Consider the following 18,327-nt stretch of genomic DNA (forward strand, 5'->3'; position numbering starts at 1 on the left):
ACCACCTCAGCTGCCTAAAATTGTAGTTATATATAGTGCAGTCTCCAACTCAAACACATTACTTATCTGACTCTTAATATTATGGAAGTGTAAAATACACACTATTTAGTATAAATATTAGTACTAATATAAGCACAATGTAGTAAAAATATTATACATATATTTTAGAAATATTTTATAGGTTTTTACTGAGCAAAACAGATGTATAGACACCTAATTACAGTTTTCATAAATCTTAATAATACTAACGAAGTTGATCCAGCAGCAATAGTTAAGGTAAAAGGTGAATTATGTACTCAAGGACACCATGGAAATTAAAGGGAGGTGTAGTGTCAAGAAAGACGTAAATGAACTGGCAGCCCAGGAAACCAGTACAACTGATGTGCAATGGAGGACTGCCTGCAGAGTAAGATGTTCCTCCAGTATGTGGTGTGGCAGCAAGCCTCTGGTGCTGCTCCTGTCTGAAATTATAGTTGGAGCATATAGCCCTGCAGGGACCCAAGTGCCACTGGAGAAAGTTCTTGGGATACAGCTTCTTTGCTATCATCTGTGTGATCAACCCAGAAGTGTTTCCACAGTATATTGGTGATTTATAAGAAATCCTGTTTAAAGGAAGCTTGTCTTCCTCATCCAAGAGAGTAAAGGGCTGTGAGGAGAGTGAGAAAAAGCTCATTTAGAGAAGAGACAGAAAGAAAGCAAGCAAGAAAGAAAGAAACAGTAGTGGATTGCATTTAATGGAATTGAAGTGTACTGTGATAAAGATACGTTTTAATAAATAAATAAAAGGTTTACTGGAACCTGTGACAGTTGTGTGGCATGTTTGGGAGTCTAAAAAAGTTGTCTGGAAAAAATTTACCAAGTCAAATAGTAGGAGCAAAAACCTTGATATCATACACAAAATATGGAAGGGATACTGGGGCAAATTAGCTTTTAGCAAACCAGAAGAGATTCATAGACTAAATGGTCTCCTCACATTTTTGGTCTTCTTATATACTACTGTACTTGAAATTTAAAGTATGTAACAGAAATCAATTTTTTCTTTTCAAAAAGCCAACTAAAGTAAATGTAAATGTGGCAGTTCACAAAGAAGTAAAAATAATTTAGCAACTTGTTACTGGCAGTCAGATTTATATACCCATTCAAAATCTAGCCTTATATAAATAGTCTCGGTACGTGTTTAGCAGTCATCTTCTTGGGTTTACACAGCTTGGACCACAAATTCAGTTCATAAACATGTTCACTGGTGAGACACACTGTTTCCATGTTCTCTGCCACTAGGTCCTGAATTATATATCAGTTTTATTCACCACAGCTCATTATCTAGTTAGCCCTGATCTTTTACACCGTATGCCCAATCCACCATGGCTTTTTTCCTTACTACAAATTAGTATCTCCACACCAGTACTGATTGTCAACCCTGTACTTTTTTTTCACTCCTTTGGTGAAACTCTTTACAGACATCTATCTGATTACTGACATTTCAGTGATTGCCAGCTTTGCTTCATGTCAAACTCAAAAACATATAAATGCCAAGACAAAAATACATATTTACCCACATACATTATTAAAAGTATTTTAGATTATACAGATTCTAGATATATAGAAAGGCAAATATCCAGTCTCTATTTATACTAATTCCAGATTCTAAATAACTTACAGCAATATATGAAGCAGGTGTTATAGAAATGTGTTGGATAAGGCAATTTCATTTTTTGATAGAGAAAGGACATTAGGAGTGTCCTTTACAAATTTTGCATAATATTGCCTCTGCACTGCACTCATTATTAATAGTAAGAGCAACACTTAAGAAGGACTCACTTTTGAATTCTTTATGTAAAGTTACATTAGAAATGCAAGCATTTAGAATTCTTTTAGTGTTTTATGAAACATCATTATTATTACTCCCAAGAGTTGCTTCGGATTTTTTTATCATACTGTAGTTCAAGATATCAGTAAAATCTCATAAGATTTATAAGATACCATTACGACAGTATACTGAAGCTTGGAAAAAGTTGCTTGACTATTTATTTTTAAATGCCTCTTTTACATCTTGGGAAACTTGGGAAAGTTTAATGTAAACAGTAGCTCAATGGTTTAATCTATTAAAGACATTTGCAAAAATACAACAAATGTGATTTACTGATTATGCTGCACAAAATGTCAGTTTTGAGACATGTAATAATTTTGAAAGCAGATTCTCTCATAACCAAGCAGACATGTGTGGAAATTAAACATACCGTTAGTCATCTACACTATTAGATAAAAGTTTTCCTCCTCTGTATAAAAATGTGATTTTTTTAACAAGTCACAATAACTATATAACATTGGTTTGTTTAGATGCTTTCACTGGCATTTTTTTTTACAGTATGCAGTATGTTAGCACAGAGAATTAGTGGTTTTCCTTTACAATCTATTGTGTTTTGGATTGATATGCAAATCTGGCTGGGCCCTGAAACAAACAATGCTCAAGCATTCTCATAATTATAATCTTTATAAGCACCTCAAAATTAGAAAGTCCTACATATTTAATCAAAATAAATCAAAATCTACCAAGGAGAATGTGTTTGAAGAATGATTAAGCATACAAAAAGAGCAACACATGTTACAAAGGGAGTTAGCAAAAGTAGCTCCAAGGCTGTTGAAGGCATAGGCTTATGCTTAAACATGTATTAAATTATTTATTCATCACACTGCTTCCCAAAACTACATAATTCCTGCTCGGTGTTACAAAAAGTCAGAGCCAACCATGACAGTACTGAGTGTAAGGCAGGGGTCAACCCTGAGATACCTGGCCAACTAATCTAACTGACACATCAGCCCGGGAAGCAAATAAACATATAGGCACTGAAAATGTGCCAGTTCTCTACAGATGGTGACCAGGAAGGGATCTGAATCTGGAGCACTAACTGTAGCAACCTTAAATTATACATGATTTGCAGCTGTTTCTTCTTTTTTGGAACATCAAACAGCTTTCAACAGACAAGTTAATTAAGACATTGGAAAAAAACAATGAATAGCAATTAAAAACTAATTTCAGCGATTCTTTTCCAAAATTACCTGACCATCTAACTTAAGTGTTGAAGTTCATTTTGGTTTACAGAATGTTGTTGCAGACAAGAAATAGTTTGATATGAAAATTGCAACTTGTACAATATCAAAATATGGTGATATCAAATGTGTATTACAGTGTGAATAGTCAAAATGGAATTAAAAATTTCGGGTATCTCCAGTCAGCAGCATCAGGCTATTCATGACACAAAATACAGCAGCGTTTTCATTTTGAAGTGAGAAAAACTAAACACCATAAAGGCTATTCTCCTTTTCAATTACAGGAACGGGCTGATGTAACTCTCTCCCTAGCAGCTGACAGGAATGTTTGAAAACTAATATAAATTTCATGTAGAGGTGAATTCAGATTTTTTTTAAGTGTGCAAACTGAAGTCAAAGGGTTCCAAAAAGAAAAACAAAGATGCTATTTAGAAACCCAAGGAAAAATTACTCATCACATTCAGGTTTAGTGTTCACACACATCTTGTAAGCACCTACACAAAAATATAAATCTGGTTTGAACAGTAAGACAAGCAAAATGAAAAAGATAAGGTGTCTTTAAAAAAATAAGAAAAAAGAAGGGGATACAGAAAATTACAGTAATGTGTACTCAGTTTATTTACCAAGAGCACTTCAACCTGATGAATATATGAAAGTTTGATCATTTATTGTAAAATGGTATATTTAAGGAGTCATGTACCTTTATATGGCAACATACATGTAGGGACTGTGCAATATAGCACTGTATATACAGTATTTTGCTTTACGTTGACAGCCTTACGACAAGCGTTAAGGGCTCTCTCGCAAGGCACGACCCCAACCTAAATTTACAGGATGCGCAAAAGTGCATATTATGTATCCTAAGCAAGTATTGCAGGCCTTAGTGAACAGATTTTTGAAAGACATTAAATCAAAAATTACTACTGAAAAATTAAGTGGTATGAACTGACTCAATTGTTATTCTTATTATTTTCCCATTAGAATATTATTTCAGCTAACTTAAATTTATTTAATTAAATAAACAAGAAATAATAATGCAAAATATATTGTGAATCACAAAAATGCTAAATAATACACTGCAAAATATTAAACAATTTTAATATTTTCATACTATGACTGAAGTTTTGTGTTGCCTTATCATGTACTATAGCTCTGGCAAAAATGTAAAAATTAAATGTCAAATTTAACGTCTAGATTTGCTTCTTTTCAAACACTAAACTATGAAACACATTGTGATGCTTATCCTTACCGTACTAGCCATGCACTTTCAGTGGCATGCAAAAATCACTCAGCAGAAACTATGTAAACCACATTATTAAATTCCAAACTACTGGCTGACCTCTCTTAGTAGTGCATCTTAAAACATGTTATGGTTAGTCCAAAAAAAATAAATAAAATAAAGGTCTTATTTTCAAGGTAACTGGATACAACTGAACAGAAAAAAAGATTTGGAAGGAAACACCATTTTCTAGATGGGCAAGAATGACAATAGAAGAACAAATTATACTGTTGGGCGCAGTGAGTTCACAATTACTTTAAAATTAATATATACCGTGAAGTGACAAAATGAATAAGACGAATTTTTTAAAAAAATCCAGTGTCTCTGTTAAAATAAAAACAGCAGAGTTTTGTAGGATGTTGCAGGAATATATGCCTGCACAGGGGAAAATTGATTGCTGTTAGCAATTTTCTTTAACCAAATATATAATAAAAGTGCAAAATTATAATAGGCAGGTAGTGTGATGTAGTACAGAATATGCACATTCGCACTATTGCATATTCAAACAGACAACCGTACAGCATTAAGAGATTAAAGTCTAGTTATTTTTGCAACACATTTCAAAACATTACATTTTTAGCTTCAATTAACACTTATAAAATGTACTTCCACATTACACAGTAAATCCAGTATGGTGTTCACTAATTAAAGTGATTTCCTCCAGACCTGACATTTGCAACGGAGGCCAATCAGCCAATTAATCAGAGAAACGTGGTTCAAATAGTCTAAGAGTCCCTTAGGAGCCTTTTTGCAAACTCCAAGTAGGCTTTCATGCATCTGCTGGCCACTCTGCCATAAAGCCCAGCTCAGTGGAGTGTTACAGTGGTTGTTATTATTCTGGAAGTTTCTTCCATCTCCACATGGAGCTCTGCCAACCATTGGATTCCTGGTCAACTCTCTTACCAATGCCCTTCTCCCTCCAATTGCCCAGTTGGGACAGTCTGCCAGCTCTAGAAAGTGTCATTGTTGCCCCAAACATATTCCATTTAAAAATTATAGAGGCCACAATAATCTTGGGAACATTCAATGCTGCAGAAAGCTTTTTGCAGGCTTCCCTAAATCTGTGCTTTAACAAAGTCTTGTCTCTTTCTTACACTCTGCAGGTACTTCCATTGACCTCATTACTTGGTATTTAGTCCTTATACACATTATCAACTGTAGGACCTTACCATATACAGTAGCTAGGTGAGTGCCTTTCTAATTATGATCAATTGAACTGTCCACAGGTGTACTCCAAATAGGGCGTAGAAACATCTCAACAATGATCAATAGAATGGTAGGCATGTGAGCCAAATTTCAAGTGTCATAGGAGGGGGTCTGCAAACATTTGTAAATGTGATCATTCAGGTTTTTCTTTTTTTTTTTTTTTTAACAAATTTACAACATTTTCTAAAACACTGATTTTGCTTTGTCATTCTGGAGTGTTGCCTGATAAAAGAACAAATTAATTTAAACAATTTCAATATATGGCTACAATGTAACAAAATGTGAAGAGATACGAACTTTCTAAAGACTGTAAAATGAAATAAAATGGAACAAAAATATGGAAGAAAATGTATATGCCAGCTGAACAAACATCACACAGTAGATACAATATGTTACACATGCATACCGTTTTCTTAATTATAATAAAGTTTTGTAAAATGTTTATAGTCCTAGAGTCCAGCTTTCCAAGGCCATATAAACTCAGCAATGGACACTGACACATAGAAATTGTTGCATTTACAGTAGGATACCACAAGGAACTGATAATATTAAATCCAATCAGAAAATGAGGAAAAGATATAGATGTACTTAGATTCTTAACAGGTTTATAATAATGACACTTTTGTCTTCCAATCCCCATTAAGTGTTATGACAGTTGGCTGCCAAGTGCTTCTTCTAGCTCATTTGTTTGTTGGATAAATTATTCACATATAAATGGAATTAGATGTGCAGTGTAGGATTAAACATTTTCTCCCCCTTTTCATTTCTGCCGTTGCAATAAGTATTGCTAAACCAACATGGTTATTAAGGAATTGCCCATGAAAAAATAGCAAAATTCATACTACGTAAATGGTACATTGTAAAAAAAAAACAATAAAGTGGAATATTGTGATAAAGATTAGAAAAACAGAAAGACAAGTAAGCCTATTAAATAACCTTCAGTGGATAACAGGAAAATTTTGACGAAAAACTCTAATGTATCACTGCAATCACCAACAACCCCTACAGTGAAAGACAAATGGCATTACAATGCACTATTGTCAAAAAACTTTGACAGACACCTGAGATGCAAACCTATAATTACCTCAACAAGGTCACATCAGTGGTTTTTAAATGAGCAAAGATGACCCACATTGATTCCTGGAGCAAAATGTTAAAGGCATAGGAAACAAAGAAATCGTTGATAAAACTGATACAACATTGGAAGTATGGAGAAACAAATGAACTGCAGCTGTACCAAAGGATACCACTTAGCCTCTAAAATGTTATGGTGATAGCATCACGGCAAGCATGGCTGCATCTGGGTCTCGGTATCCCATCCTTAATAATGATGCAAAAATGCCTTTGGAAAGTGTGGAAAAAACATCTAGTTTGCCTGTATAGACAATAAAATCTTTACAGAGTCATTAGTGAGTGTTTCATCATGTAGTAAGACAACAACCCGAACCCCAAAAAAAAAAAACTCTTTGACTGGTAAAGTAATCCTTTCGTTTTAAAGTAAAACTATCACACACATGCATCACACTAAATCAAAATTGGACTTAAGTGAGACATCCTACAAAACAAACAGATGCTAAAATCAGCCGTTGCAATAACTGGACAAAGCATCTCAAAACAACAAACCAACAGCTTGATAATGTCACTAAGTTACTAGATTGAAAAGTTAACCTATCATTGATTAATATTATCTAGAATGAGTGGAAATGAAGCGGAAAAGTGGATGACATTCAAATTTTGAAAACAAATATATTAGATATAAGCAGAAATAAAATGTGACACTTTGTACTTTTGTTTCGCATGCATCCTTTATTTAAAATCTGAACAGCTTGTGCATATTACAAAAAAGCTATTTTTATTTGGCTGTAATGGTACTTACAGAGCACACTAAATGTATACACACCCTTTGCATAATCATGCTATTATTTTTATTATAATGAATAACTAAATTAGTAGACAGCTGTATGACAGTTAATCTGCCTCAGACATTTCCATCCACTGTTTCTCTTTAAGAATCTTATATACGCCATTTATTTTTTCATTCAAACCTGCTCTCTATTCTCCAGTATATATGCATTTTCACTGACCACATGCATTTTTCCTAATAGCTTCTCACACCAGTTAACATCTCAGTTGTCACTGCAGCTGTTAATAATGTAACTCGAATGCTGCTTCTCCTCTGCAACTTTTTAAGTCCTACATCCTAGCATGTCCAGTATACCTGGTTAACATTTGTGGAACACAGGAGGTCTGACTGTCACTTGGCTGGCCCAAAACGTGTTGGTTATTCATCTTCACATATTTATTCAGCACTTCAAACTTTATTAAACACATTTTTGATTATACGATTTTAACGTTTTCTCTGCCATGAGATCAGCTAGACCTAACCTCACTGATGGTCTTGTTTGATTCTCAACGATATATTTAGACATGTATATGTCAATCCAGATTAATAAACATAAATGTAAAACCTTTTTTAAACTTAACTCATTGATAGTCTTGTTAGATTCTCGACAATATACTTAGACACATGTATACTTCAATCCAGATTAATAAACATAAATGTAAAACCTTTTTTAAACTTAAGCCCCTATGCCACTCTACAATCTCGGTAATATTTCTCTCACAGTGATCCATCTTAGAAAAGGGAGCATTTACATGGAACAATTTCTAATTCTCGGAGGAATTTGACCAGGCTTTGTATTAAAGACGCTGTTATGCCGTCTACCTGTCCTTATCCAGAACTATTTATGAGTCACCGTCATACTACGTGTAAGAGATGCAAATGACTGTGATTGTGAAGAACGAAAGACTTCTTTACGAGCTGCAGTGACACCGAGACAGGCAGCACAGAAACAAGATGGTCCACTACTTTCAGTATTTCCGCTAAACTTCGATTTGGCTCCAGTTTTCACTGACCAAGCAGCCACTAACAGGTAAGCACACACCGGGCGCTTTTAACCAAACACATTTTTGAACTCGGAGTTCAGCTAGGTGTGCTCGTGAGCAGGAGACTCCAAGCTTAATTCCTTGGTACCCCTACCTTTACAGAATCCACCGGGAACATGACCGCGTGCTCTAGTACACCAGCCACTGCTCCAGCTGTCATGTGCGTTGCTGGCGATGCGCTGGCAGGTAAGCTTTCGTATTCTTCTTCGGTGAGCTCGCTTTCGCGACCCTCACTTTTATCAGGCATCTTCAGCGTGGCTGGCACAGGCTCAACTCGGAGCTCCATCCGTCAACGAGCTGCCAGGCGCGGTTGCTGCTGTGTAGCCAGACCCCAGCGGATTACGCCAGCGTCCCCAACACGCGCTGACGTCACGCGCGAAGTTACACAAGTGTGAGCAATGCAACCAATAGCGTAAAACAACTTTTAGACAGTCCCACCGCCAAGTATTTGATTGACAGGGAAATAAACCAATGACAATAAAACAAGACATTCCGGCGGCTGAACATTTCTTTCGATTGTGAAGAATTTCAACCAATAATCGAAAGGAAGCCGATCGTGCCAGGCTCATGGAAGAGAATGTTTTAACGTACAGTATTTGTATTTTTGAGATTTCATTTTACATGAGACTGAAGTTAGCTACTTATTCCCTCCTAGCTATATATTCGTAACCACCCACCTATTATTCACAAACCTTTTGTAGTCTATAACTTATTCTACGTTATCAAGACAAAATATTCTACAACGAATGTAAGATGCGTAATGCGATTGATCCATTATTATTATTATTATTATTATTATTATTATTATTATTATTATTATTATTATTATTATCCGCGGTTTTAGACCTGAATGCGTATATCCTGCCTGGCCACCATTTCCGCCCATTTGAGTGGAAAATACAGACTGTTTTGTTAAACTACATTTGAGTTTTGCCGGCTCAGCTCAGATACCTGGCTCAAATTGCCTGATAAAGTTGGCATACTCCCTAATGAACGGGATTTATTGTGATGTTTAACGTTTACCCTAAAGGGTCAAACGGCATTGGGCCACCTTTCACAATTTTGGGAGCAGTTTTTTTTTGATAATTTTTTGTTCACACATTTGGGAACAAACGCACAAAACAAACTCTACAGTGAAAATTCAACATCACAATAAATACATTTAAAACAAGCAACAAGTTAAAAAAGAACACTTTCTGTCAGTCAACTTTTCAGCAACTGAGAGATTATCGAAGATAGCTAAAGAGAAGTAAAATCTGGCGATGGTGAATCATTACAAATGATGGCTTATGCGATATTCCCCAAAGCTGTTTGAAAGGCGTAAAGAATCAATTTAGGCATATTTGAAAATATCAATCAATGGATGGCAGAAATAATGTGTCAATGCGTAATCTGCTAAAATTAATAGAGAAAAATGAACGTAACAAACGATATTTTCGAGTTGCTATTTTCTTGAATTTTGTAGGACTAATGGTCAATCTTTTTATTAAAACATTTTTTGTACTTATAATGCAATAATCCATATATTAGACAAGGATGTATGTTAATTACATATAGTTTTGGGTTCATTTACTTCATCCTAAATTCTACGGAAATATTTGGTTTTATTTCAGTCTCCAGTATCAAGGATCAAATAAAGGATCAAAAACCAACAATTAGGTTAGTACCAATCTAAATTTACTTAGGAAAAAATGTCAGCATTTTAAATGTAAAATATGAAAAGTGCTCCCACACTTGCACTACCACTGTCTCCCCTCAAAACTGGATAGATGAGTATGCCTGTAAATTTGTGATACACAGATAATATGCTCTATCGTACAACAGTTTTTATAACTTTGTTGACATTTCATGGATGCTGTGACATATTCGTACATTTTTAATTGGAACATGTATTATTTATGTATGAAATTTAAGTCCTCAATTAACTGATGAAGATCTTGCCTTCCAAGTTCAAGTTTATCATCATGTATACATAGTACATAGTGTTTAAAGAACAATGATGACCACCTTCTTCCGGGCTTTATGATCTGAAGCTGAATAGGTGTTGTACAGGAATGTCACACGGCCAGTGAGGATGGAGAAATCAGTGAGAACAGACAGATATCTACAGTTTTCTTAAGATGTCAAAGGGAGCAGAGGTTTTAATAATTAAACACATTTATAATTTTGTTATTGAGGAGACTGTGGTAACTTGAAAAACACAGGAAAATAATATTTATTTCCTGGAAAACTATACGACTAACAGACTTTCCAAATAGCTTTTAAAAGTTTCATTTAGAATGAAATTCATTTTTGTAATAACCACCAGACTGTAACTAAGACTAAGGCTGTGAGCCGTACTTTGAATATAGTAAGGAAACCTTAAAAATACATGCTGGAACCCATATATCGAGTCTCCAGTCAGAAATAAAAATATGTATTTTATATCAAAATGGACAAACAATGTATTCAAATTCAGAAAGATGGTGTGTGCATTGATTTAAATACATAACATATTATTAATTAGGAAATTTTCTGTATTTTGTTCACTTAAAAGTATTTCTGTCCATACTAAAACGACCAAAAAATACATATGACATACCATTCACCTACAACAGGCACATGATAAAATCATTGAAGGAATGGGATTTATTGCAAAATTGTAGGGACCATTAAATTATTTTAAATAAAAACTTTGGGGTAGTGTGGATGAAAGTTCAAAAATAGGAACTAATGTCTGTGTTTTTCAACAAAAAACATAGTACTGTGAACATAGTCATTGCAGGTAATTGTTCCTCTGCAAAGATCTGCAGAAGATATGAAATAAACTATAAGTGGTGTCTCATATTATATCACACATGTTATCAGGGATCTGACTCTCCCAGTAATGATTCTGATATTATGCAAGCATTGTCAGAAGACTGCAACCAATTAAAACATATTCTGCTTTAGTAATTAGGGTAAGGTAGGTCTGCCACAAAATGTAGTATTATGGGTGACGAGATTTCCACAATATATTGTTGTATCCTGTGGTAGATACTTGTGTAACTGAGGTTAAGTACCGTTCCATTTTTCCATTTACAACCTTCCAGTATTATTATTTTTTCTTATTTTAATTACATTGTAATGAATAAATAGCCGAGAGACATTTTGTTAAGTTTCATTGAAGTAGGGAGCAGTGCCATTGCAGGACTGAGAGATACTGTGAGGAGGAGGAGGTTAGGCGCATGCGCTGTAATTAACACCAATACCCCATCTTGTAAATGGAACCTTCCTAAGGAAAAAGAACATGTTTGTTTGGACACACACATTTCTGTAATGGCCACTGTGTGTTTTTCTTTACATTTCCCATAGCATTTATTTTGTTAGTTTAATAATATTTATTTTAACACTAAATCTAAATATATTTTGTATTATAGGGCATTCAGGTGATGAAACTCTTTACATGTTTTGTAGAATAGTTATGTTATACCTGTTATATTTGATGTTTTCAAACTTTTTTTTTTTTAAAGAATTCTGTAATGCCTGCTGTAAAGGCATGCATATGATCAGACCCTGTGCATGTTTTGCATTACAGTGAAGTAAACAGACATGTTAAACAAAACCTTTTGTGGCTTCTGTCTTCACCTAAATCACAACACATAGGGATAACCAAGATGGAGGTTACATTTCATCACTTAATGATAGAAAATGTTGACACTAGATTTGTGACAGTCAGGCTGTCATGTGATGCAGTGGTTTTTCAAGTTACCATTTTTCACTTCATTTAAACTATTATATCCATACACTTTGCTTATCATTCAGCCTCAGAAGACTGATGATAATGCACTTCTCAAAATTATTCAGTTTTATTCGCTACTTTACAGACTGGTCACTATTCACTAATTTTCGGTGTATTATTTTATTTTATATTATTTTTATTATTTATTATTATTTATTATTTATATTATTTTTCCAGTTCTAGGTGGCTATGTGCTATGCCACCCAAGCAAAGTATGTTGCAATTGCCTGTGATGCTAAGAAGATGATAAAATGATTCTCCTTATAATGGTGACATATTTACGTACTGTAGAATGTCGAGAACAAACTGGGCAGTCTTTTGGCCTTGAAATCCCTGGAGTTTTCTTTTCTTCAGCATCCAGCCAGTTGGAGTTTTTGTTTTCCTCTCTTCCCTGCCCATCTGATCATATCTTTTGTTTATTGAGCTGAACATTTTGTTTCTCATTTGGTTCTGGACATTTGGCTGTATTGTTTCAAATAAACTTTTATAAGTAACTGTTCATAAATTTTCACTTTCTTTATGTAACTTTCTTTAAAAATTGTTACTGTAAGGCATTTCAGCTACTTTCTTGTATGCAAATATACTATATAAATAAATGTTGTTTAAGTAGCTGACATTCTGTATGTGCTAGACCAATAAAAGGGTCTCAAGATTGCAATGAACAAATATAGCATGAATTCACAGCTCACAGAGTAGTCTTGGGGTTGTATGTAACGGAAAAATTCCAGAAAACTCTACCATAGACAAGGAAATATGCAGAAAGATTTTATTCATTGTCAAGTGACATACAGTATACAGGTATATATATTATTTTCTGTTGCACACCTAGGAAAGGAAAAATGCAATAAATAAATAAATGCACACCTTAAGATGCTGTAATTGTAATGTAGCTAGGAGGAAAAGTATGCACAACAAAGTTTAGCTCCTTGAATGTGTTAGCCTTGTGTATAACATTCTTTTAAATTCCATGCGAGTGGTTATAGAGTGCATATGTCTAGAACTGCTGCCTGACAACTTTGATGATCAGAGCTTCTTTCCTAACCAGATCTGCATGAGGCTGCATGTCCTGCACTTGTCCATGTAAGTTTTCCCCATGTACTCTGGTTTCTTCTCCTATTCCAAAAACATACAGTTAAGTCAAATAGTAAATCTAACTGCCAGCTGTGAATGAAACCCGTGCACCCCATCTCAGTCTGGTTCCCTCCTTCTGCTCAGTGTTTCCAGAATTGTCTCTGTCCCCCCTTGAAATTCTGTAATAGAAATATGGGTTAAGAAAAGAGGTGGATACATTCTATGTGACTTCATTCCATCATTCGATATCTAGACTAAGTATTTTTGTATTCACTATTTTCATGAACATGCTTATTCAAATAAAAAGTCATGGTAGGGTGATAGACTATAGTGAAAACACTGGGTGTAATACAGGAACATACCCTGAAATCATTGCTTACATTCACACACAGTGTTCAATGGAAGGTCATTAGTCAGTCTAAATTACACATAACTGTGATGTGTGTGGATACTGATCAAAAAAATATGTACAAACATTGGTAAAATGGGTAAACTCCATTGAACATAGTTACTGGGCTAGAAATTTAACCCTGGACTCTAAACCTGTAAGGTAGCAGAAAGTTTGTTTAGCTTGAAAACCTTCAAAACATGGTGTTAAAATACATAAAATGAACCAAGTTTGATTGGTCCATCTTCCAATTCACTTTCAAAACCAAACTTTTCCATGATAGGGCCAAATTTAGACTTTGTATATGCAGACACTATGACTTACCACGGTTTAAATCAATCCTGGACAGTAAATCACAGGTCACACTCATGTGCACAACTTCTTTTGCTCATACTGTTCAAATTTAGAGTTAACAGTCTAATAACATGTCATTGGACTGCTAGAACAACCTGGAGTCCCAGGAGGGGACCCACAAGACTACAAAGAACATGTCTAAGTTCATCCATCTATCCATTATCCAACCCGCTATATCCTAACTACAGGGTCACGGGAGTCTGCTGGAGCCAATCCCAGCCAACACAGGGCGCAAAGGCAGGAAACAAACCCCGGGCAGGGTGCCAACCCACCGCAGTGTGTAAGTTAATTTGTGGGATATATCAATGTCACCAGTGCATCTACAAATTAAATCTGAATATTTAAAAAAATCTAACCATTTTCAAGAAGTGTTTTTTTTTCCTGAACTGGTTACATCTATCCATTTTTAAGCATCAAGTTCAGTACATGTTAGGCATAATCAAAGTGACAAGATCTTCTCTCATGTTAAAACCTCTGCATAAGTAAATACAAACTTCTTGAAGACACATCGACAGTATGAAATGACAACACAGGAGATCATTAGAACTTGTTTAAGTTAAAGGAGATAGACAAAAGTACAGCTGACTAAAGTTCTACAGGGAAAGGATGTGTTTTTGGGCTTGATTTGCATATGATAATGAAAGGAACTTTACCAAAAGACCTAAGGATAGTGTTCTTGGTAGCTAGTGGTATAAAGTTGAAAGAAGACTAACCCAGTTTTGGTTACTGAATCTTAGGAATAATGACAAAGCTTGCATCCGATACTGTAATCCCAGGTGTCTGGCAGGTTCAAGTTAAGAAAAGATGACATGAAATATGAAGTGAATATAATATGTGTTTGATGCAATTTGTTACATGTAATTCTGCTAATAGTGTTTGCATCTGCTTTCCTTTAATGCTCAGCAGCAGTTGAAAGTTTTACAGTGTTGATAGCCCAAATGGAAGTTGCGCTCATGTCTAGTTTATGTTATTATTAATAAGAAGAAGAAGAAGAAAAAGAAGAAGAATGCTTTTCCTTTAATGGAGAATTGGTTGTGCACACCATCTAATGTTTTTAAATGGGATGTTCCATATGGAATAAGGAACATTTTTTTTATTGGAAAACAGCCTCATTAACTTTTGGTCAGAAGTAAGAGGGCTTTCAAATTCAAAAGAAAAATGAATGATGACTAAACCGAACCTAATTTTACCAAATCATTAATTTATGCAAAAGCAGTTAAAGCAGAAAGTTACATTCAAGATATCTGTCATCTTATGTTAATCATAGAAATAAATGAGACACAATACCATCTCCTTAAGTGAAACAATTATTTTTCCTTTGTTCACTTCTTATTAAAAGCCACATTCTTTTCATTTAATATTACAGTTAGTCTGGTACAAGGAGATGGGAGTGGGGCGTAGCTTTAGACACGGGAGTTACCCTTATGGTATCATCGCTCTTTTGGGTGGCTCACACAGATAGCATGTAACAGGAGCCTGGTTATCTGGTAACACCTGGCAGTGTGTACAAGCTGAAGACATTTCTGGGAAAGATAAATAAAGCCAGCACAGGATGAGGATAATGCCAATGGAGTTATAACTATCTATTATGCTTGTGGGAGGAGGTTGGTTGGGTTTAGAGGCTTATGTTGATGTACATGTGATAGTAAGTACAAAGCTTAGTTACAAGTTTTATCTGCAGACTCGGCCTGTCTACAGTGCAATTAGAAGCTAAAGAATGTCTTTCACTTTTTTCAGTTTTTAATGTCCGTTTCATGAAGTGTGTTTGTGAACATTGTAAATATCAATTAATATGTCTATCCATATATCCATCTTTATTATGAATCCATCCTTAGAATGAATAAAATTACTCCCATAATATCAATCAATGGCAAATGTAGAGAATTGGCAGAAGTAAAATAAAAAGGTCAGAAAACATGTATATATTCATTTATATTACCAAAAGACTCCATTCTTACAACTTACATCAAATGCAATAGGGGTACAAAGCGGCAAAGTAGAAATGAAGGAATCTTTTTCCTTAGATTTTTCTTTTTCAGGGTTCAATCGTTTCCCAGCGACATCAGCACAACTCTGGATGAGGTTACCAGTCCATTTTTCAATATACACATGTCCTCACTTACAGATACAGGGAGTCACCAATCAACTTAATTCAACTGTGTACAGTGGAATTTACCCTGCTTTGTTTTGAGTATTAAAAAAGTGCTGATTTTGAGTATGATTGACTTAAAATAGGTCATAATTTAATTGTTTTGTTTCAACATTATTTAATTTTGTCAATGTGACATCTGAGAATATTATATCATCCTAAGTAGAAATATCTACGTAATTACAACATCCATGATAATTGTAAGTTATACTAACATAAATTAGACAAATAAAGTAAACAATCCCATTATTTCATTTTCTTGAGCGTGATAGCTATCCCATGCTTTATCTCTTAGAACTAAAATATATATATTTTTTTCCTTTTCAGAAGTAACTGTAGTTGAATTCCTCAAACAACTTTGCACTGCTCACTAGTCATCAAGTTCATACAGTAACTATAAATGTAACACCTGAAGTTATTTAATTGTATTTTATTACACACTGACTGATGGTGAATTGCACTCCATTTTTTTATTTGTTTCTTATTATATCTCAGGCACCAAACTATTTTTGGAAGAGGCAACATAAACATTATGTAAGATATGGGCTTGTGGAATGAATCTATTAAGGCTGCATTCCAAACACTGACATGCTATTCAAAGACTTGAGCCTGGAAATCTGTGTTAAGAACAATGTCTCCATACAAACAGGCCTAGTGTTACAGAGTCATGTGAACAGCAGTCACAAGTGAAGCCCTAAAGGCCACCCCAGCTTCCCTGCATATAGGATTGCACTACTGAATGGGACAATCCTCTTAGAAGGACTCTATGGAATTAACAGTGGCCATCTAGTGCCAGTGCAGGGGTTGGGCGGTTTGATGTTACATATGGTGGTGAAATACATCACTTTTAATAGATCAGATCAATTTAACTTTAGTTTTCAATATAAATGTTTTGAAAAGGCACCAAAGTGGAATAACACACAGATAACTCTCTTCAGCCGATTATCACATCACTCTTGTCATAACCAGGTACAAATAAGATTTTGAGAGTGTTCTTAAAAAGCACATTTTTATTCCTCATTAAAAAATAACCACTTACTATAGAACTTTTAGCTACCTTCTTTCTATTAGATTAGATTTGATAAACTTTATTAATCTCATGGAGAAATTCTGAATCATACAGCAGCAGAAACATAAAAGCACACTATACTGTATACTCGCACTACTTTCTCAAATATACACTTTTACCAAAATAGGCAGCTGAATACTTCCCAAAATACACAATTCTAGCTGTTACAAATGAATTACATTGGTATATAAGGTTATTTTTGCTACCTAACAGAAGGACTAACACCTGCTTTTGTGTTTTGATTCAATTTCAGAAAACAAACATTTTGTATCAAGTTGTGAATCTCGAAACAAAGAGTGGGTTTCCTGTCTTCATAAGAGATGCCCCAAGAGAAAGAGCAATACCTTACACCAGGAAATGGAGATCCCAGTTACACTTGAAAGAGAAGGGAATGGCTTACTTCAATTAGCCATCTCATGATATGAAAGGGTTGCTTCTAGTAACTGTCGTGTGAGAAGAGTGTGTCACCTTAACATACTGGGTATGCAAACACTACAGTACATATCTCTGAGTTTAAAAGAGTAGGACATTGTCAACCATATACATTATGTCACTTATATGAATGACCCACTAAGTAGTGACACTGAACATAATGGATATTGTAGATAGTCAGAAAAAAGCTGGTTTTGCTTGCTAGTGAAGAAAGTCAGAGCTATTACATGTTTTTTGTTTCTAATTGTATTTGTTCCACCCTCTGAAATCTGAACCGCACAATCAGAATTCAATGTCCTCAAACCATTTTATTTTGTGTCCTGCTGACTGCCAAAGGACACCACTGTGACCCATGGTTTCCTCATAGCTTTAAAATACACATTTCCTGTCTGAGAGTTTTGATGTAGTGTATTATTATATATTATGCCTTTGACTCCTGATATATATTACATCTACTGCAGTACTTGTCTTTTCCCAGTGGCATGGCCGCATGTGAATGTTTCCCTTACTGATTAACAGTAAGCAAGTAAGTGGCCCACTAATTTCATGTGAGGACAAGCAGAGTTGCCAAAGTTTTATGGTTTCGTGTATCTTTAAATAGTTTACTTCGGGGACATCAAGATGT

At 34.8% G+C, this 18,327-nt stretch overlaps 1 protein-coding gene across 1 annotated transcript in view; it reads right to left on the reverse strand.

Moving 5' to 3' along the window:
* The window catches only part of slc25a37 (solute carrier family 25 member 37), a 34,226-nt gene extending 25,360 nt beyond the window's left edge, over positions 1–8,866 (reverse strand). Inside the window, exon 1 of the mRNA XM_039769595.1 lies at positions 8,574–8,866. Coding sequence (XP_039625529.1) covers positions 8,574–8,765 — 192 coding nt within the window. The 5' untranslated portion in view covers positions 8,766–8,866. The remainder of the gene's footprint in view (positions 1–8,573) is intronic.
* Positions 8,867–18,327: the final 9,461 nt, after the last annotated feature.

Source organism: Polypterus senegalus, chromosome 11 (assembly GCF_016835505.1).
Source record: "Polypterus senegalus isolate Bchr_013 chromosome 11, ASM1683550v1, whole genome shotgun sequence".
Classification (NCBI taxonomy): Eukaryota; Metazoa; Chordata; class Cladistia; order Polypteriformes; family Polypteridae; genus Polypterus; species Polypterus senegalus.